This window comes from Sardina pilchardus, chromosome 19, assembly GCF_963854185.1.
Source record: "Sardina pilchardus chromosome 19, fSarPil1.1, whole genome shotgun sequence".
Lineage (NCBI taxonomy): Eukaryota > Metazoa > Chordata > Actinopteri > Clupeiformes > Clupeidae > Sardina > Sardina pilchardus.
Window position 1 is genome coordinate 29,151,268 of NC_085012.1, and position 23,742 is coordinate 29,175,009.

The following is a 23,742-nucleotide window of genomic DNA, read 5'->3' on the forward strand; positions in this document are numbered from 1 at the left end:
CTTATTATACACCCCTAGATTCCCTACTAGCAGTTAAATGTAGAGATGCCATAGTTGACTGAGACCAGTACCTCGTTATAGAGCTTGACAGCCTCAGCATAGTCACTCTTCGCCTCGGCCTGTAGTGCTGAACAGGTGATGGCCTTGGTGCCGATCTTTCCTCCAAAGATGCCCCTCACCACATCATAGTCCCCAAGAGAGCGGTACAGCCTGCAGCGGGAGAGGAGGAGGACTTCACCAACACTGATATCTAACCAAAGACTTCCCTCAAAGGAATGAGATTTAATATCAACAAATCTTTAACAGATTGGAGATAAATATTGAAACGAACCAGAAAAGTAACAACCTGAACGTGAACAGAAATGTGAAAGTTGAAAAAAGTGAAAGAAAGACCAAGAGAGACCAACACAGGATACCAAAGTGATCAACACAGGGACACAGTCTCCTTAGTCACTGGCAGGTCATACTTGGCCAGGTGGATCCAGCGCTCGGTGTCGAGGGGCAGCTCTCTGCGTCCGCGTGCCCGTTTGGAGGGCGGCTCGTCGGGCATGACCGGGCCCCTCAGCAGGCTCTCCTCCAGCAGCAGGATGCCCATGGGCTGCTGTAGACTAGCCAGGCAGCTGGAGCTCACTGCCCCTGGCTGCACCCCCAACAGCTCCCTGTGCTGGTAGCTCATGTCCTAAAGCAACAGCACCACACAAGAGTCATGTGTACACCTGCACGCAGCACCTGCCACATGTACCAGGTACTACACTACTGAGTAGCCTACACTATTCACAAAGAGTTAGGGATGTCAGGCTTTCATGTGAAATGTCATGTTTCAGTTCAGAAAGTACTGAATTATTCAACTGTTCCACATGTGCATTAAAACATTTGGAGAGGGTCATATTAAGTTCACCTGGATATTGTATAGTGGATTTTAGGTTCATCCTGAAATTTCACCCAAGAGGCGAATATCCCTGACTTTCTGAGAGTAAACGTTTCGCGTTTTGTTTTCGCTTGTTTTATGCTTGCAGATTTCTCTTCAGAGCTTCCCCTACAGCTTTAACGTGTATATTTTACCAAACTCCTCGATCGGTCTGTTTGCCTTTTCATGAGCATGATCGCGAGGCTGGAGACTTTCTGTGAGACTTTCTGAGACTTTCCAAAGACTCCGAAGCTGATTAGTTAAGGCAAATTAAGCTAAAAAATCTTGCATAGTTTCCCTATAAATACGTTCTCCTGTGTTTAGAATGTATTCCAGAAGCCTATTCCAGGAGTCAAAACAAACCTCAAACAAGTACTTCTCTAATAAACATGTAGAAAAGGAGATATGGTGGCACATCGCTGCTTGATAGAGGGAGGATCTTACCTGCACACATGCCACAAACGGGGGGAAGTACACGGTGCTCTTGTTCAAGAAAACGTTCATGTTCTGCAGCAGGTCCTCCAGAACCCCCCTCCGCTCACTAGAGGACTTGGAGCGTTCCATTTCGGCGAGGATTCCGGAGAACAGAGCGCTGAACAGCTGCTTGGCCAGGGTGGCGTCCCTCTGCAGGTGGACAGGAAGTGATCAGTGGCCACACATACTCATTAGCACAGCGGGGGAGTCTGTATGGACTCTGGAACAATGCTGGACAAGTTAGAATACGTTTAAGGAAGGGACAATGTATCCGGTAATGATCGGAAAATAGAACCCCGATATACATTTATGCTTGCTTGTGCAAGTTTGTGTGTTTGCATCTGTTGATTGGCATCTATTTTTACATGTCTGTGTGTGGTGTGAGTGTATTTGTGTACATGTGTGCTTGCACGTGCGTTTGTGTGTGTGTGTGTGTGTGTCTTTGTTTGTGCATGCGTGTATCTGAGAGACATGGCCACCTGTGCCAGGGCCTGCAGTGGTGCGATGAGGCTGCTGTGCTGGATCTGGATGTCGGGCAGATCTCCCACCCTGTAGCTGCGGTACAGCGTCACCTGGGCATCCCGCCGGATCTTCTGCTCCACTCGCTTCTCCTACACACACACACACACACACACACACACACACACACACACACACACACACAGATGTACCCGCATGCACACACACACAGATATGGAAAAGGCTACCAACAACACGGCTGTTGCCATTCCCTGGAGGAGCGAGCAACAGGCCTGCACACCATAATGTCACAATAACCTAGACAGACATTTAGCTAAATGCCTCCAAAGGTCCAATCCAACACACAGAGATACATCATATAAGAGAAACCTGGCACCACAACATAGTGGAAAATGCCAGTGCTCTTGTCAAGCAGAGGAACAGCACAAACACACGGGACGTCTGAAGAGCCAGATGTGCAGGAGGAGAAGCGTGAGCTGGCTAGCCTACCCTCTCCTGTCTCTGGGAGCTGATCTCCTTCTTGGCGAAGTGCAGGCTGACTTTCTCCTGGTCCTTCAGGAAGCGCCTCCGCAGCCTCAGAATGTCCGCACGCCGCTCCCGCTCAGCTGATGGGAGACAGACACATTGTTAGCTGAGAGATTCAAGTATAGTACAGTTGGATTTTGTGTATAGTCAGGACTAAATTGATTCAAGTAAGTCTATAAGTGTTATATAACTTGATCAAGAGGGCACAGCTTCCATTTCAGTGACTGGTTTTCACAGATATCTATGCAGATTAACCAAACCAGTGAACCAAAACACCAGTCTGTCAACCAACAGAAATGTATCTCGCAAATGACCTGCGGCATACAAACAAATGTGATTGGATTGGTCACCTGTGGCGTAAAAGCGACTGTGATTGGATTGGTCACCTGCGGAATACAAACGATTGTGATTGGACGGTCACCTGCACTCCTGCTGTCGGCCTCATCTGAGGGGGCGGCGCTGCGCTTGGAGCCAAACCCCGCCCCCACGCTCTTCCAGGAGGGGGGCCGCTCCCTCTTCCCAAACACCAGCAGCGACGACATGGACTCAGACGCAGGCAGGGAGTACTCCGCCAGCGTGTCCACACTGCTGCCCGTCAGCCAGTTGTACGCTGTGCGTCTCCCTGAACACACACACACACACACACACACACACAAATATTCATTATTTGAACTCAGCAATCTTATATCTCACAGAAGGGAGGGAGATGTTTCCAGAGGTGAAATACATTGTACAGAGAAAACACAGCACACACAGCTAACAGCAGGGCATACACACACACACACACACACCTCAATAGCGTGATACAAACAGAACCACTACCCTATAATGTCTCACTTTTGTAGACATATTTCCTACAGTTTAGAAGCTGTGCACTACGCATATGAAGAATACAAAGAGTGTTTTCACTGTGCAGATGAAGGGCCGGTGTGACTGCAGTACCTGAGCCTGGAGCCTGCGTCTGGCTGAACTCCAGGGAGCCTTGCGTGGCCCTGACCTGCCCGACTGCGCTGCTGGACTGGGAGCCAGCACTACCACTGCCGCTGGCGCTGCCCTGGCTCTGAGACGCCTGGGTCTCCACGAACATGGGGGTGAGCACTGTGCTACGCACGCGCCAGTTGGCATCGACCTTGTAGTCCTGAGATGAGAGAGAGCGGGAAAGGTGTTAGAAACCTTAAACCTGTTATTACTAGACTAGAATGCTGTATACTATGCTGAACATACACTGTATAACCTACTTTCCATACAATTCTCCACATTATATTAACATATCATGCGGCGCTCAAAGGAAAATTGCTCATATACTACTCTGTCTTATCTGTATGTCGAATGTAAAGACTGCTTGTAGTCCTGAGAGGAGAGTGAGGGAAAGGTGTACCATAATCTCACTATTAGCAGCAGCTTGTAAAAACTTTGACAAATTTCTTCAGCTATGAGGTTAATACAGAGGAGCAGTTACAGTTTTTCTCAAATGCTAAAACACAAAAGCCAATCCTCTAAACCAAATGACCAGTTGTCTAAACACATTTACTAAATCTAGCCACAATTTTCCAATACCATAAACACATTTCACATGAAGACACAATTCACAAAACACAATCCTCCGTTCTCATAAATCTAAGCACATTTTTCCTTGCTAAAACACATGTTGCAAAACATATTCTCAAATGAAAGCTCATGTGATGCAAAATGCTTGCCACAGTCAGCAATAACTGAACACAATGAACACACCTGGCGTCATTTATTACACACAACGACTCAAAATTTAAGACACTTGTTGCTGATGCGCACAGTGACTGTGGTGTGTGTGTGTGGTGTGAATGAAGAAAATACTGTAAAATAACTTCACACCCTGATCATGTTTTCAAGAGTACTGTTGTGTGCAATAGATAGATTTTTGAAAACATTACTGTACTGTAACAAATCATGTTACTATATTTACAGTAATTGTGTTTCAGGTGATATCACTAAAAATGCAGTTGTTTTGCTTTTATTGAGTAAAGATAAATTACTGTAACTAAACATAACCCAATACAGTTTCACTGAGATTACTTGAAAAACAACATTTAAAAAATATATTTATGAAAATTCATTAGTAAAATGGTGGATATAGCGTTTTGGAAAAGAACTCTTCAAATGCCTAATCCTCTGCAGAGATCTAAGAAGATCTGTTACTCTAAAGTTTTTTTTTTTTTTAAATATGCATTGCCACTTATGAAACAAAGAACTTTCTCACAAATTGAGCATTGTGTTTTAAATTGTTTTGCTGTAGTGTGTAACGATGTGTATAGTGTTTACATTTTTGAAAAATTCGAGCTGCTCTTTTGGTGTGCAAGTTTGAGTTTTGAAGTGAGAAGGTGTGGTTGTGCTTATGCAGCTTTAGAAAAGGGTATTGTGTTTAGACATTGGGGAACATGGAGGAAACGTTTGTGAAATGTGCTTTAGCATTTGAGAAAAACTGTAATATGGCTTTAATATGATTTCCGTTTTTTTTACCTGCATAAACCACTGTCCTGTGGCTTATTCACAATGCGGCTAATATACAGAAAATTACTGTAAATGTGCTTCTATTTCGTTTCTACTGACCGCCAGAGGCGGTGCTTTCAGCACCTGGATGTCCATCACGTATACGTGTAGGTCGAGTGTTTGTACCAACAAAGTCACCTGTGACCGGGGTGACGTATGGCACTACGCCATGCACTTAAGGTGCTTTCACCCCGGAAGTGACCTCTTGCCATCTTCTCGTATGGAAGTAGGTTTGTTCGAGTCGCATGCATCAATCGCTTGGAGTCTTGAAACCCTTATGGGTTGGAGCTGCGGTTTCGCCCTCTTAAGACTGTGATTGACGTACATTTCATGAAGGTAAGTGCACAATTTCTAATTTATTCACGTGTCCACGAGTGGTTTCGCTCTATGTCATTGTGAGAATTGGCTTCGCGTTAGTTGGCCTTGGATATCGGTGGCCTCGCCGAAGTTCCAAGCGGCCTTTCAACCAGGCTAGCCTAGCCTGCATTTGGCTAACGTTTAGCCCGACATTTGTTATCGTTTTTCTTCTGAGCTTTGAATGACACTAGGTGTCTTGTATTTTGTGTTGATTAAATAGTACGACTGTGGGTAGCGATTACTCGCTTTCTTCCCTTCAAGTCAGATTTGTTTCCTTAAGAAACGGCTTTAGTTAGCTGCTTGCTGAACTTTTAGTCGGCATTATAATTTGGGCTCGCAAGGAGTGTATTTCGCCCTGTACGCAGCTGAACTGAACTGAGTGGCCGTCGCCACAAAGTTAGCTTTTGTGTTGAATAAATATATTATATTATCAACAGTTGATCGCGATTACTCGCTTTTCGTTTGTCATAAGGGCTTTTGTATCCCTTCATAGACAGTGTTTGTCAGCTGTTTGCTACAATTTCAGTTAGTGTTTTCCTCGCCTGTGACTGAGAGTTTGGGCTCGCAATGAGTGCATCTCGCTCTGTGCGCAGCTGAATTGGGCTCAGTGGCCGTTGTCACAAGTTAGCTCGCATTATATTAGATTGGATTGTCAACTGTGAATAGCGATTACTCGCTTTTATTCTTTAAGACGGCTTTTGTGTATCTCTTGTAGCTATTTGCTAAAATCTCAATTGGTGTTTCCTCGCCTGTCACTGAGATCATTTGGGCTCGCAAAGGAGTGTATCTCGCTCTGCGCGCAGCGGAACTGGGCTGAGTGCCCGTTGTCTGAATGTTTAGCCCTCCTTTATTGAATAGCGGCATGTTTTTGGTGTGCTCTGAGTGCTCGGCCTCCCTTGAGCCTGATGACGGTCATGACCGTTGCCCCCGTTGCCTTGGTTTAGACCATCTAAGACAGGGATTAACAGAGAGGGCTTGTGTAAACTGCTGCTGCTTAAGTTTTACTGCCCGCGCTGCCAGACTGGCCCAGCTAGAGGAGGCTCAAGGGTCTCAATTGGCCTGTGCACAGGGGGATCCTGGCCGTTCCCCTAGACTGCAGAGCACAGAAAAGCAAGCACTCTAGAGCAGCAGTCTAGTAGTGCTCCGAAGCGCACCAAGCCAGACCCCTTGGCCCAAAAAGTAGACTTTTTAGCGTCAGAATTTGCGCAGATAAAGGCACTACTGGAGGGTTTTAAGCGCCCTGATATGCAGCCAGCTAGCGGTACCGCTACAGCTGAGGCTGCAACACGTGACCAATCGCCCCCTGTATTGTCCCCTGCTGTAACTGTCTCTGAAGATGATGTACTGTCCGTCAGGGCCTCAGAGAGTCTCAAGACGGTAGATGAGTGGGCTGGGGATCAGGCAGAGCTGTTATCTCACGGCTCTGACTCCAACTCCCTAGAAGTTTGCAGCTCACTGGGTAGTGCTGGTGCTGGTCAGGCTCTGGGGGTAAGGCCAGCATTACAGTTGGCATTAACACGTCTGGGAGTGGATGTGCCACCAACAGAGGCAGACGTGCAGGGTGTGTTTTTCAGACAGGCCCCTACTCCAACTGCACTTTGTGTCCCACCTTCAGCTCCCTTTATGGAAGAGCTACAAAGGTGTTGGGCGGACCCAAGGCGTTTTTCCCATCACCCCAGTGATTGTAGAACGCTAGCCAACATGCAGGGTGCATCCGGTTGTGGTCTTGACAAGATGCCCACTATAGAGCCTTCATTGGCAGGCTTGATCCTCTCGCCTGATGAGGCGTTGAGACCAGAGGTGCGCTGCCCCTTGCCACAATGTCGCCTGACGGACGACTTAATCGGGAAAGGTTACGATGCGGCGGCACGGATGGCCCGCGTGGGAAATTCTATGTCCCACCTTGTGTTAGCCCTTTCCCAGACCCTCCAGTCCTCTGGAGCTGACCCATCAGCGCAAGCCCTCAGTGAAGCCTCGCTGCGGGCATTTGCCTATATGTCCAGGGAGCTTGGTCGGGTAATGTCTTCCCTTACCCTCGCACGACGTCAGGTGTGGCTCGCCCAGTCTCCACTGGCAGAGCCCAGCAGGAAGGTCCTCCGCTCTCTGCCGGTTGTGCCGGGACAACTGTTCGGACCTGCCGCGCAGCAGGCCCTGGAACGCAGTATGCGGGCGAGACAGGTCAGGCAACAGTTTGCTAGCCTACACCACACACCTGTCCAGCGGCAAAGACCCTATCCAGGGACCGACAGGGCCCAAGACAGACCACGGCCTGTACCACAGTCAAGGCCACCTCCACCAGGGGGGTTTCGCCGGCCTGTCACTAGACAGACCACGCGCCCGGCACAGCAAGACGCAACATATAGCCGCCGCCCCTCCAGGAGCCGGAGGGGCCGAGCAGGCAGGCAGTGACAGTTTCGTCCCGGCGGTCGGCCGCTTCACCAGCCAACAACTGTTGAGCTGGGAGGAGCTAACATCAGACCCCTGGATGCTGGACACCATATCAAATGGCTACAGCATTCAGTTCAATCGCCGACCGCCAAGGTTCACAGGGGTCAAAATGACAACAGTAAGGGACGAGACCAAAGCACTGGCCTTACGTCAGGAGGTCAAAGCCCTTTTAGGCAAAGGAGCAATAGAGCCCGTAGAGCCATGTTCACAGAACAGTGGCTTCTACTCCACGTATTTTATAATCCCAAAAAAAGGGGGTGGACTTCGCCCCATTCTGGACCTCAGGTTTTTAAACAAATACCTCAAGACTCTGAAATTTCATATGTTGCGCACAACAGATGTTCTCCAGGCCATCGGGAAAGATGTCTGGTTCACAAAGATAGACCTCAAGGATGCCTATTTTCATGTACCAATCACACCACATCACCAGCAGTTTCTACGCTTTGCATTCGAGGGAAGGGCCTACCAATTCAGAGTCCTCCCCTTCGGAATATCTCTGGCCCCCCGGATTTTCACCAGATTCGTGGCAGCAGCACTGGCACCACTACAGAAAGAAGGTATGCTCATCCTTTCATACCTGGACGATTGGTTGGTAGTGTCTCGAACAGAGGCAGACTCGTTCAGAGACCTAGCTCTGTTGCTATCTCACACGGCCAAGTTAGGCCTCAGGGTAAACCGCGAGAAGAGCACCCTGACACCCTGTCAGCGTATAGTGTTCATTGGTCTCCAGCTAGATTCTCGGGACGGAAAGGCAACCCCATCTCCGCAGAGGGTGAACGACATCCTCGGTCGGGTAGAACAGTTCAGGAGAGGCAGGCGGCGAACTTTCAGTTCCTTCCAGGTGTTGCTGGGCACCCTCACAGCAGCTGCTGCTGTAGTCCCCTTAGGCCTCCTTTCTTTGAGACCTCTCCAGATTTGGATAAACAGGCTGGGTTTGGACCCAGGGAACGACAGGCAAAAATTAATAAGAATCACTGCCAGGTGCATTCAGTGCATGCGGCTGTGGAAGAACCGGATGTTTTTGACTCAGGGAGTACCCCTTGGAGTCATACCCTTCCGCAGGGAGGTCGTAACAACCGACGCTTCCCTGACAGGTTGGGGCGCTGTTTGGCAGTGCAGGGCTGTTCACGGCCTGTGGGACCCCCAACAGCAGCGCCTACACATAAATGTGTTAGAACTTCAGGCGGTTCTCTTTGCCTTCAAGCACTTCTTTCCAGTGCTGTCAGGGAAACATGTGCTCATAAGAACCGACAACACCGCCGTGGTTTACCTCATAAACCATCAGGGGAGTACGAGGTCTCAGTCTTCCCTGAGACTAGTTCGCCAGTTGCTGTCCTGGGCCTACCCCCGCTTGCTGAGCCTGAAGGCAATGCACATAGCGGGCATCAAGAACACTGCAGCGGACTTCTTGTCCCGACAGAGTCCTCCTCCTGGGGAGTGGAGGCTGCACCCAGAGGTGGTGCAGGAAATTTGGCAGCGTTATGGCAGGGCAGAGGTGGATCTCTTCGCCTCCCAAGACTCTACACACTGCCCCCTATGGTTTGCTCTGGAAGAGACAACGAGCCCCTTAGGCCAGGATGCGCTGGCACACGAGTGGCCCCCGCAGCTTTTGTATGCATTTCCCCCACTTCCACTACTTCCAGCCGTTCTCCACAGGATCTCGCAGGAGGGCCACATGGTACTACTGATAGCCCCCAGATGGCCTGGGAGGCTATGGTTTCCAGTATTGCACAGACTGCTGGTGAAACGCCCTTGGCGTCTCCCGATTCGTGCAGACCTCCTCTCACAACTAGGGGGACAAATCTGGCACCCGAATCCTGCACATCTACAGCTGTGGGTATGGCCTCTGAAGGGCCCGAGCCTCTGCTAGGCGCTTGCGACCCAGCAGTCGTTCATACCATCAGTAATTCACGGGCGGCTTCCACTAACGCGCTTTATGCGAACAGATGGAAGCTCTTCATGGAATGGTGCCAGGCCCATGGGGAGGAACCTACCAGTTGCCCAGTACCTGTAATCCTAAGATTCTTGCAGTCCCGTTTTGATGATGGCCTTGCAGCAGCCACCATCCGGGTTTATGCTGCGGCAATATCTGCCGGACACAACAAGGTGGATGGCGTCACCGTGGGCTCCCACACACTGGTGACTCGTTTCCTGAAGGGGACACAGCGACTGAGGCCCCCACAGCGGAGCCAAACACCCTCCTGGGACTTACCATTGGTGTTAGAGGTGCTGTGCCAGCATCCATTCGAACCTATGGCGAACATGGAGGTTAAATGGTTAGGACTGAAGACTGCCTTTTTGTTGGCCATGGCTTCAGCAAAGAGAGTAGGGGTGTTGCACGCTCTGTCGATCGGCCGGGAGTGCCTCCAGTGGGCCCCGGGAGATACGGGGGTCACTTTGTGGCCTAACCCCTCTTTCTTGCCGAAGACTTTCTCTTCTTCGTTCATCAATCAACCCCTCCGTCTAGCCGCATTTGATCCTCCAGCTGGGGAGGATGAACAGCGGAGAAATGCAGCCTTGCTGTGTCCAGTCCGGGCTCTAAAGGCCTATATTCAGGCAACCGCTGGATTCCGGCAGTCGGACTCACTTTTTGTCTGCCATTCTGGGCCGAGACGGGGCCAGGCCTTGTCGAAACAGCGACTGTCCAGGTGGATTGTGGAGGTAGTCTGTAAGGCCTATGGCAGCAGGGGCCTACCGATTCCCGCCTCTATCCGTGGTCACTCAACCCGGAGCGTGGCAACGTCGTGGGCAGCCCTAAGGGGGGTGCCACTGTCTGACATCTGTGCGGCGGCATCATGGGCATCATCTTGCACATTTGCTAGATTCTACAGGGTGAACGTGGCTACTAGTAACCTGTTAGTCACCGCCACTCTCTTGGGCCATTAGGTGATCTGAAGGGTGAGTTCTCCCCCTCGTGACCTTGTTGGTAGATGTCATCCAGGTGCTGAAAGCACCGCCTCTGGCGGTCAGTAGAAACGAAATAGAACGAAGGTTATGCATATAACCACGGTTCTATGAGTTTCGGATGACCGCCAGAGCTTGGCAGTCACTCGGAGGAGGGACGAGAAGATTGTCAAGAGGTCACTTCCGGGGTGAAAGCACCTTAAGTGCATGGCGTAGTGCCATACGTCACCCCGGTCACAGGTGACTTTGTTGGTACAAACACTCGACCTACACGTATACGTGATGGACATCCAGGTGCTGAAAGCACCGCCTCTGGCGGTCATCCGAAACTCATAGAACCGTGGTTATATGCATAACCTTCGTTTTCACACCAACAGCAGGTGGTGCGCACCAAACGATCCATTCGAACCAAAAGCTAAGTAAAAAGTTTAGTTTGTTTTCATTGTTAGTGCGGTTAGTTTGTTATTGTTGATTTTCTCAAAATAACGTTGTGCGCAAAACGACTGATTTCGCTTTGAATGGTCACATACTGTATATAACCTACTTTCCGTACAATACTCCATAATGTTAACATACTGTATCATGTGGGGCTCACAGGAAAATTGGTAATTTATTACATTGTGTCCTATCTGTATGTCTAAAGAGAGACTCCTCCAGACAATGCACTTTGATCTGATTATGCTCCCTTCAAAAAGTCACTGAAATGTTATAATCGGTGTGAGGCGGACCTGGAACTTGCACTCGGAGAGCGGGTACTCGAACATGTTGCGGGTGTAGTCGGGGCTCTGGCTGGTCCTCTCCAGCAGCAGGTCGGTGGCCAGGCTGAGGAAGCGCTCCTCGATGCGCGGCGAGTACAGCGACCGCAGCACCACCAGCATCCGCTCCAGCGTTGCCCCGGGCAACCGCTGCTCCTGACTCCAGAAGTTACGCACATACAGCCTGGAGGGGGAAAGCAGAGCTCCATAGGTATATCTATGGGCAATAAGCTACAGTATAGCACTACATATTTAAATACAGTATTACCCAGATTAAGTGAAAAATGACTAAGTATATATTCTGTACCACACAGAATCCACTAGTATCCTACAATAACTTACATTCAGTGGCTTTTGAGAGGACCAAACCATTTACCTCGATAATTGTTATCTCAAATAAGTTCATCTTGAATGATAATACAACATAGATTTCATTCAATGCTTGCATTTCAAGTGACAAACATATTTCATCAGCAGAGGTAGGGCTTGCTGCCACTAATACAAAGCACTCACTGAAGCCCAGAGTTATCGTCAGTGAGTCCCTGAAGCAGGGTGTCTTTGGCCGCATTCAGCACCTCCAGAGAAATGGGGTCTTCCTTGCTCTCAGAATCACTGCAAAGACAACAGAACCATCACCAACATAACATGCACACCAGTGAGTTAGCATCAAAGTCAATACCATCCAGAAATACAAAACACAGCAGAGAGAGAGATGGACCAACTGAGATGGACATCTGACAGAGCTGACAGAATGTCATTAGTAGAGAAGAGAGCGCTGAGAAGAGTGTGTGGACCATTAAGACGATGAACATCGTGAGAAGAGAGGCAAAGGTCAAGCATATCTACAGGGTTCCCACTCTCAAGTCAAATGTAAAATGCCATGACTTTTCCCTGACCAAAAAAAAATAAATTTCCATAATTTACTATATAATGAATGGCACAATATACCGACCAATCATTTTAGAGCAGCCACATAGCATTCAACAATCTTTCACTCTTTTAGAGCTGGAGATGAATTCATCTACATTGAGTAAACAAAGTTGGGCTACTCAAGCAAGCAGTAAAGCTACAGTAATGAACAGATATACACCCATTTTGTGTGAAAATATTTGTATTTGTGTATTTTGGAAAGTAAATGTTAAACTGCTACACTAAAATTCCCTGATATTCCATGCTAGCCTGACTCTCCGCCAACCCTTGTAGTTCCGCCAGGCTCCACCAGAGGCGTTTCGCTGAGCTCCACACAAGGGTCTGGGCTCGAGGGCAATCCAAACTCCTTCCAGGGAGCAAAAAATTATGAACCAATCAGGAGCGCCGAAGCGAGTGTTTGATTCAAACAACAATGGCGGCACGGAGTCTTTGATTCTGCTATTTCAACCGTTTTGTCGAATCTATCGAGTATTCATTCTTTAAAAGATGAACAGAGAATGGTTTTGAAGACATTTATTGGTGGCAAGGATGTTTTCACTCTTCTTCCGACCGGTTTTGGCAAGAGCTTGAAGTAGCCTAGCACGTCATTCAAGATAACGGACAAGTGGTTTATCAAATCACATGCAAGGATGTTTTACAAGGCCCCGCCTTCAGAAATACGTCTCCTATCGAGAAGTCCCAGATCCTTGTGTGAAGCTCAGCGAACTACAAGGATCTGGCGAGAGTTATGACTTTGCCCCAAAAACGATAATTTCCCCGACTTTCCATGTTTGGAATAGGCGTTCCAAAATCCCATGATATTCTAGAAATTCCATGACCCATGATGTGGGAACCCTGCTAAGAGGTCAATCATCCCTCAGAGGTCAATCATCCCAAACCCAAGTGAACAGATATACTTCCCAATCCTGCTAAGAGGTCAATCATCCCTAAGAGGTCAATCACACAAAGCCAAGTGAACAGAAGGCGTGACCTGTAGTTGTCCTGGATCCACATGAGGATGTCGTACATGCGCTCGCGGCACACGGGCGACGGGTGGGAGGAGAACGCGCAGACGGCCGGCAGCAGCTCCTTCAGCTCCTCTGGCTTCAGCGGGGCCAGCAGCTTATGCACGATGTCCAGACACACACGCTGCCTGGCCTCATCTCTGACAACACACACACAGACACACACATATACAGTACATATTCAAGTCATCTTCAGAATCATGGGAGATGGCAGTTTTAAATACTTGAAAGTCATTATAGTCAATATGCTCCACTTCAAGTATCATGTCACTGGCATCCAGCAACGTGCACAACAAAGATTACATGTCATACGTAAAGTGAAAGGCCTCTCTGTTGCCCCCCACCTCCTGCTCTTACTTTACAATAACATCCTCCACCCCACCCCGCTGTATTGCTCAGCTAGCCTGGCTACCACCAGACCATGCTCAGTCTTTGGAGTCTGAACGCTAGTCTGGGCTTCTATTACACAAGAGGCGTGATCAATGGGCATAGTTCAAATGACTCTGTCATAGTCCTTCAACCAATCAGACCAACGACCCCGGTGCGCCAAGTGGATAAGCTAGTTTGTGATTGGTTCCAGCAAACGTGGACAGGAAGCAGGAGAGATAAATGTGCAGGTGTCCAGTTTGCAGCTGAGATGCAGGGCGAAATCCAATCGCCGACAGATCGGGCTAGGTTTACCCAATCTGCTGCTAACCCTGTAGTTACACAATGCTAAACGTCACCTGTAAAAACTCACTAAAATTCCACAGAGGTATTCCCATAAGAGTCAATATCCCAAGACATTCCCACTACTTCTGAACCCCAGCTGTGGATATATCCTTTAACCCCAGTCTCACTCATATTGCTTCAGTTCACAGCACTTTAGTAGCCATGGTACCTGTGGCTCATGATCTGGGTGAAGTCTTTGGTCTTGAGGTGCATGTAGATGTCGGGAATGACCTCAGCCCGACTGGCCACACATTCCAGACAGTGAGTCTTCAGGATGCCGTGCAGCTTTGGTAGCAGGAAGAACACCGCATTGACAAACCTGAGAGCCCACACAGACATAGAGAACGATCAGACACAAGGGTAAACATTAATATTTGCATGACCTGGGAGTGTCAATCCGGGTGTCTGATGTGGATCAGCCAGCCACATAAAGATATGATATAAAGATATAAAGATATAAAGAACAAAATATGTTAACATTCAAAAAGTCGACTGACAAAAGAACTGACAATAACCTGACACCTGATTGTGATTTCACTGTGACTTATAAACGGACGAGTGGAGTAAGAAAACAAATGGCAAATGCTTACACCAGAAGACTTTGACAAGATTTGGGAAAGATTGCAGTCTTTAGAGTAAAGCTTGAATTTAGTTTAGTTAAAAGTCTCCAATCTTTCAAGAATCTTTCTCAAATCTCTTCACAGTCTTCTGATGTCTGGGCAGCATAAGTTACAGAGACATGTGCCCTCACCTGTCCACTAGAGGGGGGAAGTGCTTACACACTTTGCTGAGTCCAATAATGAATTTGTCGTCCATGTTTTTCTTCTTCAAGTCCATCAGCTTTGAAACGGTGATGTTGAATAAAGACTCCTCATGTTGCTGCAAGAAGGTCACATGTTTGTCAATACACGTTCTATACTGTATCGCATGTCAATATCGTTCTGTGAAATTCACACTAGAATTTCCAAGAAAACAGAGTTAGCTTCTGTTCCAAAACTGAGAGAAAGTCACTTACATTTTTCGCAGCCTGGTAATTTAAGATCAGACCAATGATTTCAGCAGCAGCAGAGAAGACCTCTTTATACCGAACAAAACCCAGATTATTGACAAGGGACTGGAAATACCTGGAGAGTCATGAACATGAGACATTATAAGCATTACATAAAGCTATATCAATGGAATTACATAATAAAGTATTATATAAATGTACATACTGTAACTACACTTATACATACCAATATTCTACTGCTCTTATACTGTAAAAGCTATCATATTATATACAACACTCCATAACCAACTGTACATACTGTATCTGTCTATAATGTTAATACTGCACACATACATATCTGTAGCACTACTCTTACTGTATAATGTTACTATTAACACACAGCACATACCTGTACATCTCAGTCTATATTGTTATTACTGCATATCCATATTCATTCACTTATAATGTCACTGTTAATACACTGCATATATTATCCCTTCTGTAAACCATGCCACTTGCTTAACTGTATACTACTAACTACCCTGTACTGTGTCATATACAGTAATGCACTGTTTACACTGCAATATTCAATTCAATTAAAGGTAGGGTAAGGAATGAGCTTTTTTGGTCATTTTTGCAAAATCACTTGAAATCCTATTCCTAACCCACTTACAGCCACTGAGTTGGAAGCACTGAAATGGAAATTAAACATGTCAATCATCTGCGGAACGGGCAGGGCTCGAAAAACTCCAGCCAATAGAATTCCAAACCCCATACCATCATTTCACAGCTCATTTGTCAATCTAACGGTCTTCCTCTTCCTCCTCCCCATCCCCTCCGCACGCGCGACCCGTTCGTGCACATAGCACGAAAGCTGTTGACCGCGAGTCAGTGCTGAAACGAAACTATCTAGGCCTGCTACACGTCCCATAATGTTCCCCTCAAGTTGTATGTGTCACTTCATTTCTATACATACTAAGGCAGCGGATACCTACGGAAACTCAATCACCCACGCAATAAATAAGCTGTAGCAAAAATTACATTTTACCGTGACTCGAAGAGTGTTGTGAACATGAAATCGAAACTTAACCGCTTGGAGCTACAGTGGAATAGGCGAACCAGCGGGCCAGCACTAAACTCGGATATTTCAGAAGATAAACGCCCTGGTAAGAACCAAACCAGATTCTGTTCAAATATACACACCTATGGCTACTGAAAGATGTAAGGTATATCAAATGTTATTTTGGTGTATTAAAATGCATCGTTGTTTTAGAATTTCCGAACGAAAGGGCTGGTAGACTAAGGTGCTTTTACCATAATGTAGGCTATAAAATCATCTACCTTGTCTGATTTGTGGAACTATTACCTACAACCCTTTGGAGGTGAATAAAGAATGTAATTGGGGAAGTTGATGTGGGCGATTGTATTGAGACTAGAGCTCATAGTGCTGTAGACGCCAGGCTGGCATTTCATTTAGCCTGGCTCGCTCTCGCGCATAATTTTCGTTGGTGCATGGAGGGCGGGACTTGAGGTTGTATGTATTCAAAATCTGCCGGCCGTTTTGCGAATTCCGTACCCAACCTTTAAATTTTCAATTCAATTTTATTTATAGAGCGCCAAAACATTACACATGTCTCATGGCGCTTTACAGAGTGTTAAACCTTTATCTGCCTGTACTGTCCACTTCTCTGCTTTTGTGCACTTCTGGTTAGATGTTAACTGCATATCGTTATCATTGTACTTGCATTCTGCACAATGAGGATAAAGTAGAATCTAATCTAATCTGAAGCCTGAGTACAAGTTAGATGCTAGACGTCTGAGGTGAATGGCAGGTGAACGGGTGTGTGTTTACCGGTCCTGGTCCACACTACATTCTGCATCGTAGGGAGGCAGGTTGTTAGCCAGCACGATGCCCAGCAACTGCAGGCCGACAGAGTTGTCCTTGCTGTTGGGGTCGGTCCCAGCAAAGCGCTCGTAGATCAGACTAGAGGACAAAGAGAATCCCCATAGATGGAGCAGACACACACAACACATCACATCTTCAGAACTACCACAGCCGTCTACAACATCTTCAACACCTATTCTAATACACACAACTCCTTTTACGACTGAAAATACAGTTTTGGGGGAAGAACAAATACTCATATTAAGGACTTCAATTTGTGGGCAGATATGGTCAGATATGGGCAGCAGGCTCTCTTATGATAAATGCACTCATGATAAATGCACTCATGATACGTATTATGTTAGCACTGAGACATTTTGAAGGAAGACGATTCTAGCATATATCAGATTTCAAAATGAAGTCTGGGCCACTTGAGGCGTCGTGTCTAACAGATGAGCTACACCAGGTGCGTAACTGAAGCATTCCGTTCGTGCCGCATATGCTGCAGCAGTTAATAATCACTATAATCAATGGAAATAGCTACACCAGACGTGACAGTGGGGCATACAGTAAGTTAGAAAAAAAATAGACCAGTCTTCTAAAATGGATTTTACACGTGGCAAACGGAGCGCTTCAGTTCCGCGTCTGGTGTAGCTCCTCTAAGTGTCTGTTTGGCTCCTGGTCACCTGTAGGGCACATGCAGGCAGTCCCTCCAGCACTCCACCACCGTGCGGATGATCTCCAGGTTGTGGCGGAACACCGGCCTCTTCTGGTTGAAGCTGTTCCGCATCAGGAACTCCAGCAGACGGTTGGCTAGGACCTCGTCTTTGGTGTTGCCCTGGAGACCCAGCAGAGAGGGAGTTTAATATTTCAACGCCATCAACATGGATTGCATTGTCAAAAGTTTAACATTATTTGCACTTTAACAATAAAACTCTTAGACCTCATATAATTGCACCTTACATACTGACATTTAAGTAGCCAAGCTGTAATAAATGAATTACTATAACTGTGTTACAAGTTCTAGTCAATGAGAATGCCGATATGAAACTGCCTCTTGTCTAGAGGAGGAACCTTGGGAGTGGACAGGCTGGTCCAGGAGAGAACAGTGACCACGATGTCCACCACCATGAAGTGGATCCCCTCCCCACCGTTATTCCCAGACACCACCAGCTGCAGTAGTGGACCCAGCCAGTGTTTGGCATAGGGACGGAAAACCTGATGTATGGAGAACATTGCAAAATCATATGAGAAAAGACAAAACAAACCCACAATGACAGAACATTCACAACTTTGTTAGGGAACAAATAAAGTACGGACCATAGAACAGTTGGACATTAAATGACCAAGGGATGGATGTTTCGAGTTTGTGTTTTATTGATGCATATACTTTGCAATACAGTAAAATTGGATAAAAAGGATAAGGGTCTGTGGCCTACAGGATATCCACCAATCCCGTTTTTTGAACCGACAGCATTGAGCGTTTTTTACAGCACTGTACCCACCTCCTCTGTGTTGATAATGAGTTTGGCGATGAACAGGCGGATATTTAGAGCCGTGGATGGATTCCCCAGCTTCCCGTGCAGGAACTTCATCCAGGGAGGCAGGTCAGAGGCAGACGTTCCCTAACACAACCACATACACACATGTGACACCTGCTGTCTGAGGACACCACTCAAGATAACACTATTAATGAATGCCTTACATTCACCTGATACATGCAGCACTTGCACTTCCTTTAAAACCACTAAGTCCCAACAGGGCGAACAGAACCCTTCCGCCCTTAACCCTTAAGTGGTTTTAAAGGAGGTGGTTTTGGGGCAGTCGTGGCCTACTGGTTAGGGCTTCGGCTTGTAAGGGTTGCCGGTTCAATCCCTGACAAAATGTTTCTTTGTCTATTGGGAACTATAGGCTAGAGCCAACCACCTCAATGAGCTCTGCTTAGCTAAGCTAACAGTAGTCGAATCAGAGTTAAAACAACTTATACCCACACACATGTATGTGCCTGCACACACACTCTCACCTCCTGGACTTTGGGTGTGATATTGTTCCGCTGCATGTGGTTGAGAAGAGCGGTCATAGTGGCCATACACTCGTGCTGGTTCAGCTCATCCATCTCCAACTCCACCATCTCTTCCTGGGAGGCTATTTCCGCTTGCTGCTTTACACACACACACACACACACACACACACACAGAGAAGTGGGGGCCTCTGCTTTAGGAAAATGTATTCCAAATAGACAAATGTCTTTCTTTGTATTCCAAATAGACAAATGTCTTTCTTTTCACACATGCATTCACTAGGCTAAAATCTCATCTTCAGAAAATACAGTTTAATACAGTTTAATACAGGACCAGAGATAATTACCGATGGTGTGCAAAACATACATAAAAATACCACACTTAAAATTAAACTTCAACCCGAGCACCAACCTGGGTCTTCTTAGCCCTACTATGGGCTGATGGATTTTGGGAATTGTAGGAGAAACTCTGCACCCCAGTGGAGAAGTCGAATTGACTCATTTCCTCGCTTAGACTGCTATCTGCCATGTAAGACTGGGAGGAGAGGTATACTGGCACGTCTAGGGGAAGACAGCGAAAATACAACACGATAAAACTGTTTCACTCCATGAAAAAAAGGAAGAACATTGTCATAAGAGTGGTATTCTGAATGTATTGCCCATATTGCAAAATAAATATGTTGTCACACATGAAATCATGAGTCACAAGAATATTAACAGGGCTATTAATATGATATAACGACAAGTTCGAGGAATACCATATCATATCCGGTCTTTTACCCCCACCCACAACCTTCCTGTAACCGATTTCACAAAGGCATCCCATCGCATATCTTTATTTTCCACTAACAGATACAAGGATACAAGGAGGTTTATTTATCACATACATAGGTAAGGTAAGCAGTACATTTTATTTAGAATTTACAGAAGACAAAGACAATACGGAATATGGTATCGATGAAAACTTTACATTTTGCCATTTTAGGTGTGGCTTCAACAGCAATGGCTTTCACGGAGCATGTAGCTGAAGAGAGAGAGACCTTACAAGAACACTATTATTGCGAAAAATTGGTAAATTTCACTTTCAAAACTAAACGCGAAGATGCTTGGTCTACAGCGATGAAATGTGCCTATCCGGACTGTGAGCATGAAGAGAGATATATTCAGGATGGAAAGCAAATCAACTTTTTCAGGGGGACAGACAGAACTTATAGTGTTAACATATACCACACTGGCACCATCATGGTTCAGGGCACATACGTCAATAATGTACTGGAGAATTTTAATGTTTTACAAAATAAGGTGAATGAGATACAAATGGAACGTATTATTAAGGAATGTAACAGTAATTAGGGTTGCACAATAATATCAGCATCTTATCTGTTACATTACAGTGTGTATCTGTTCCCATATCATAATAGTTGGTTCCTGTTTTATTAATTTTAACCAATGCTAATGTAATCCTTGTAAGGTGTTCAGATTCTTGTTACTCATGTTCCTGGATCTAGTGTACCCACCACATTATTAGGATTTCAAATAAATATTTCTGTAATAATGTGTATCAGATTTTTACTTACTTACTCAATTACCAATGATATAGACATCATACATGGTTAATATTTGCCATGTAACATATGCAGACATTGAAAATAAGTTATACTTAGGGCAAATCAGGAAAGCCCCATCAGAAGGTGAGCTAGTTGCAGCTAGATTCACTTACATATTCAGCAGATGAACCTTACTGTGGGAAAACACACCTCACCTCATCCAGACATGACATTCTTCAGTATCCAAGATACACTAATCGGGGAGCTCGCTGCTTCTCTCTGCCCAGGTAAGATGACTAAATGCATCACTCAATACAAAACAAATCAAAGCCATCCCTATCATGTTTTCCTCTCGCTAATGTGTGTGAATAAGTATTCAGCTGTTGCCGCTGTATTTGAGTCTTGGCGAATTGCTGACTTTGTAGTTGCTGTTCCTGAAATCAATTGTATCAAATCAAATGTTAATGTTGCGTCATGACATGACATTCACTTCCATGTTTGGGTCTTGAACATCGGACGAGCAAAGCCAGACTACACAAATTTAAAGAAGGGAGGCCTACTGAATCTGACTGCATTCCATTCCAACATTGAGTTTTAAACCCTTTAATGAAGAATTAGCACCTGTACCTGTAGGCCAGTCACCCCCTTTCTCAGTCACTCCCAGTGCTGATGACCTTACAATCAAAGGGCCACTGGGATTTCTAACTGGGATGATTCAGAGGGCTGAAAGGGGACAGGAGTTTTCCATCACAATGAATAAAGTAAAAACCAAGACTATGGGCATCACTGCACCTGCATCTCAAACTATTTCTGGACTACACATGAGCAGAGTGTTCACCTTTAACCCTCTATGGTACGGTGTTGCCTGTAGGCAACATAGCCTATTTTGCCTTGTTGTAATAAAATGAGGCATCCCTTAAATAAGTTAATACCACTTTAAGAACTGGACAACTCAATACTAACCAATGGAAATGCAAAATAATGGTCACATGACTCACAGGCTGCTAGTTTGACACTTCTTTCAGCACATGCACACGTTTGGCTGGGTGTCATATTTTCACACTAGAAAAGTGTGAATTTCACTAATTTCTCTCAAGTTTGCATCCTTCAAAAAAATGTACAGCCTTCATTGACAAGCATAGATGTATTTTCCATCATTTTTTGTATATAAAATAATGTATATTTTAGAAAATAGCAAAAATCTGTATGTTGCCCACAGGCAACATTGTACCATAATGGAATCACAGTATGCCATACTTTATATCATTTAGGGGTTGGAGGGTGTTTTTTACTCATTGTAATGCTTTTTTCTACTTGCAATTTCAATAAATAGTCATTTAAAATAATAAACATGATGATTTGAACATATTTTAGTTTGATTATGACAGTGTTCCACAGTGGTACAATGTTGCCTGTGGGCAACGGGTGAAAATGATATGATACTTTTTTGCAAGAAATAGATAATATTATGGTGTAAAAACTACATAATTCTGCTTTCTATGTGTCTGGCTATATAAAAATATGTTCTAAACAAATATGCCATATTCTTTTGTATAAGAAAACATACATAGTTTAATGTTTTCCATTATGGTACAATGTTGCCTACAGGCAACATTTTTATAAAAACAAAATAGAAAATATATTTTTTTAAATCTTCATTAATTTTGTTAAAGTGACTATTTCTAAGCAGGAAAAACATTACAAAAATTACAACATTACAAACATTACAATAATCAGATCATAATGCGTACCATAGAGGGCTAAACTGCTTAGAGTTCAGATCTGACTTATGGGATGCTCATGCTACAGTATGTGATTTACTGTAGTATGGGAATGGTGTGGGAAAAAACACATTATCATAATTAGCCCCAACCTCCAGAACCAGAACTTAGAACCAGTCGCTCTGTGACTAAACCAATGTCTATGTGTGCCTAATAACCAAAGAATAGAATAGAATAGAATAGAATAGAATTAGGGATGCAACGGTACAGTTTTGCCACGGTTCGGTTTGTATCACGGTTTTTGGGCCACGGTAACGGTTCGGTTTCAATATATCAATATTATCTTGGTTCTAGCATACAGGAGGCTATATTTGCCTTTTCTATTTCAAATCAACAATGTGCTTCTACTTACACTTGCAGAGAAAATATTAAATGCATAGCCTGACACAGATGAAGCAGAATCACAAAAATGTATTAAAAGAAAAGAACACCATCATTGCCTTCTGTCATAAACAGGCAATGTTATCCATAGTGCAGTGCAGCATAAAGTAATGTGTAGTTATTTATTTAATAAACTCACTGTTCTTCACACATTTAAAGAAAATACTTAACTGTTATACACCCTCAAAAAAGTAGTGAACAATTCTGAAAATCTTCTCAAAATAATTGGTGAGGTAGTATTATGTGTAGTTTCAAATGGATATTTGATTTGGGAGTGCCTGCCCTGTCCTCTTTTATGAACGTAAAAAATGTAAACATAGACAAAAGTGCAGTGCAGCATTAAAAATATTAGAACAATGAAATGAACATTATTGCAACCTGTTGTCAGGGGGGGGCAATATTCCGAGAAGAAAGTGGCAAATTTGCCACTTCACAAAGTGTCTGTTTCCCCTGTGTCTCCTGTCGTGTGTGTGTGTGTGTGTGTGTGTGTGCGTGTGTGTGCGAGAGAGTTGTGTGATTGACGAGTGGACGAGCGATTGACTGATTTAGCAGTGAGTTTATTGTTTTTCGAGTGGACACCTCCCGCTGCCCGTAGCCTAGCATGTACAACGTCAGGAAAATAAATGACCCGAGTTTGGAATGACATGTCAGCCTCCCCATCTCCTATAACCTCCCATCCCTACAATATTTTCCAGTAAACTATCAAAAAGAGAATACACTCAGCTGTGTCGGCGTCACGCTTTCTTAGGCTACTCTAGCGAGCAATCAACGCAGGGCAGAACCACGGTTACAATGTTACACACAGACTTTATAATGTGGCAAATGTTCGACCTTCTAAAGTGGCAAATTTGCGTCTTTACAAAGTATATATACGTGGCCCTAATACGTCGTCGTATTCGTTATGTCTTTGGGAATTATAGGAATATTGTTGTCGAAAGGCTGCAGCAATGGATGGTTGGGTTTTCGGTGGCAAACTAACTCTCCGTGCTGCTCCACTTAAGGTTACAGGCGGGTGATGAAGGCGCAAGTGGGCCGACATGTTGGATGTGTTACCTTTATTAGGTGATCGTTGTGAAGCAGTGCTTGCAATGCACACTGTGCTTTGTTTACTGACGGTCT

The 23,742-nt window shown here is 45.4% G+C and overlaps 1 protein-coding gene across 2 annotated transcripts in view; it reads right to left on the reverse strand.

Moving 5' to 3' along the window:
* prkdc (protein kinase, DNA-activated, catalytic subunit) overlaps window positions 1-23,742 on the reverse strand; it is a 78,144-nt gene that overhangs the window by 12,247 nt on the left and 42,155 nt on the right. The window contains exons 46-64 of one of the 2 annotated variants that reach the window (XM_062520982.1): window positions 19,327-19,475; window positions 18,918-19,052; window positions 18,400-18,519; window positions 17,969-18,112; window positions 17,581-17,732; window positions 16,862-16,993; window positions 15,037-15,145; window positions 14,773-14,900; window positions 14,191-14,340; window positions 13,277-13,450; window positions 11,890-11,988; window positions 11,350-11,560; window positions 3,329-3,524; window positions 2,808-3,008; window positions 2,351-2,466; window positions 1,861-1,992; window positions 1,352-1,531; window positions 468-679; window positions 72-210 (exon numbers count right to left, since the gene is read on the reverse strand). In XM_062520982.1, the coding sequence (XP_062376966.1) occupies window positions 72-210; window positions 468-679; window positions 1,352-1,531; window positions 1,861-1,992; window positions 2,351-2,466; window positions 2,808-3,008; window positions 3,329-3,524; window positions 11,350-11,560; window positions 11,890-11,988; window positions 13,277-13,450; window positions 14,191-14,340; window positions 14,773-14,900; window positions 15,037-15,145; window positions 16,862-16,993; window positions 17,581-17,732; window positions 17,969-18,112; window positions 18,400-18,519; window positions 18,918-19,052; window positions 19,327-19,475 (2,879 nt within the window). Of the gene's footprint in view, window positions 1-71; window positions 211-467; window positions 680-1,351; window positions 1,532-1,860; window positions 1,993-2,350; window positions 2,467-2,807; window positions 3,009-3,328; window positions 3,525-11,349; window positions 11,561-11,889; window positions 11,989-13,276; window positions 13,451-14,190; window positions 14,341-14,772; window positions 14,901-15,036; window positions 15,146-16,861; window positions 16,994-17,580; window positions 17,733-17,968; window positions 18,113-18,399; window positions 18,520-18,917; window positions 19,056-19,326; window positions 19,476-23,742 lie in introns of both variants that reach the window. The other variant, XM_062520981.1, reaches the window with a different exon arrangement.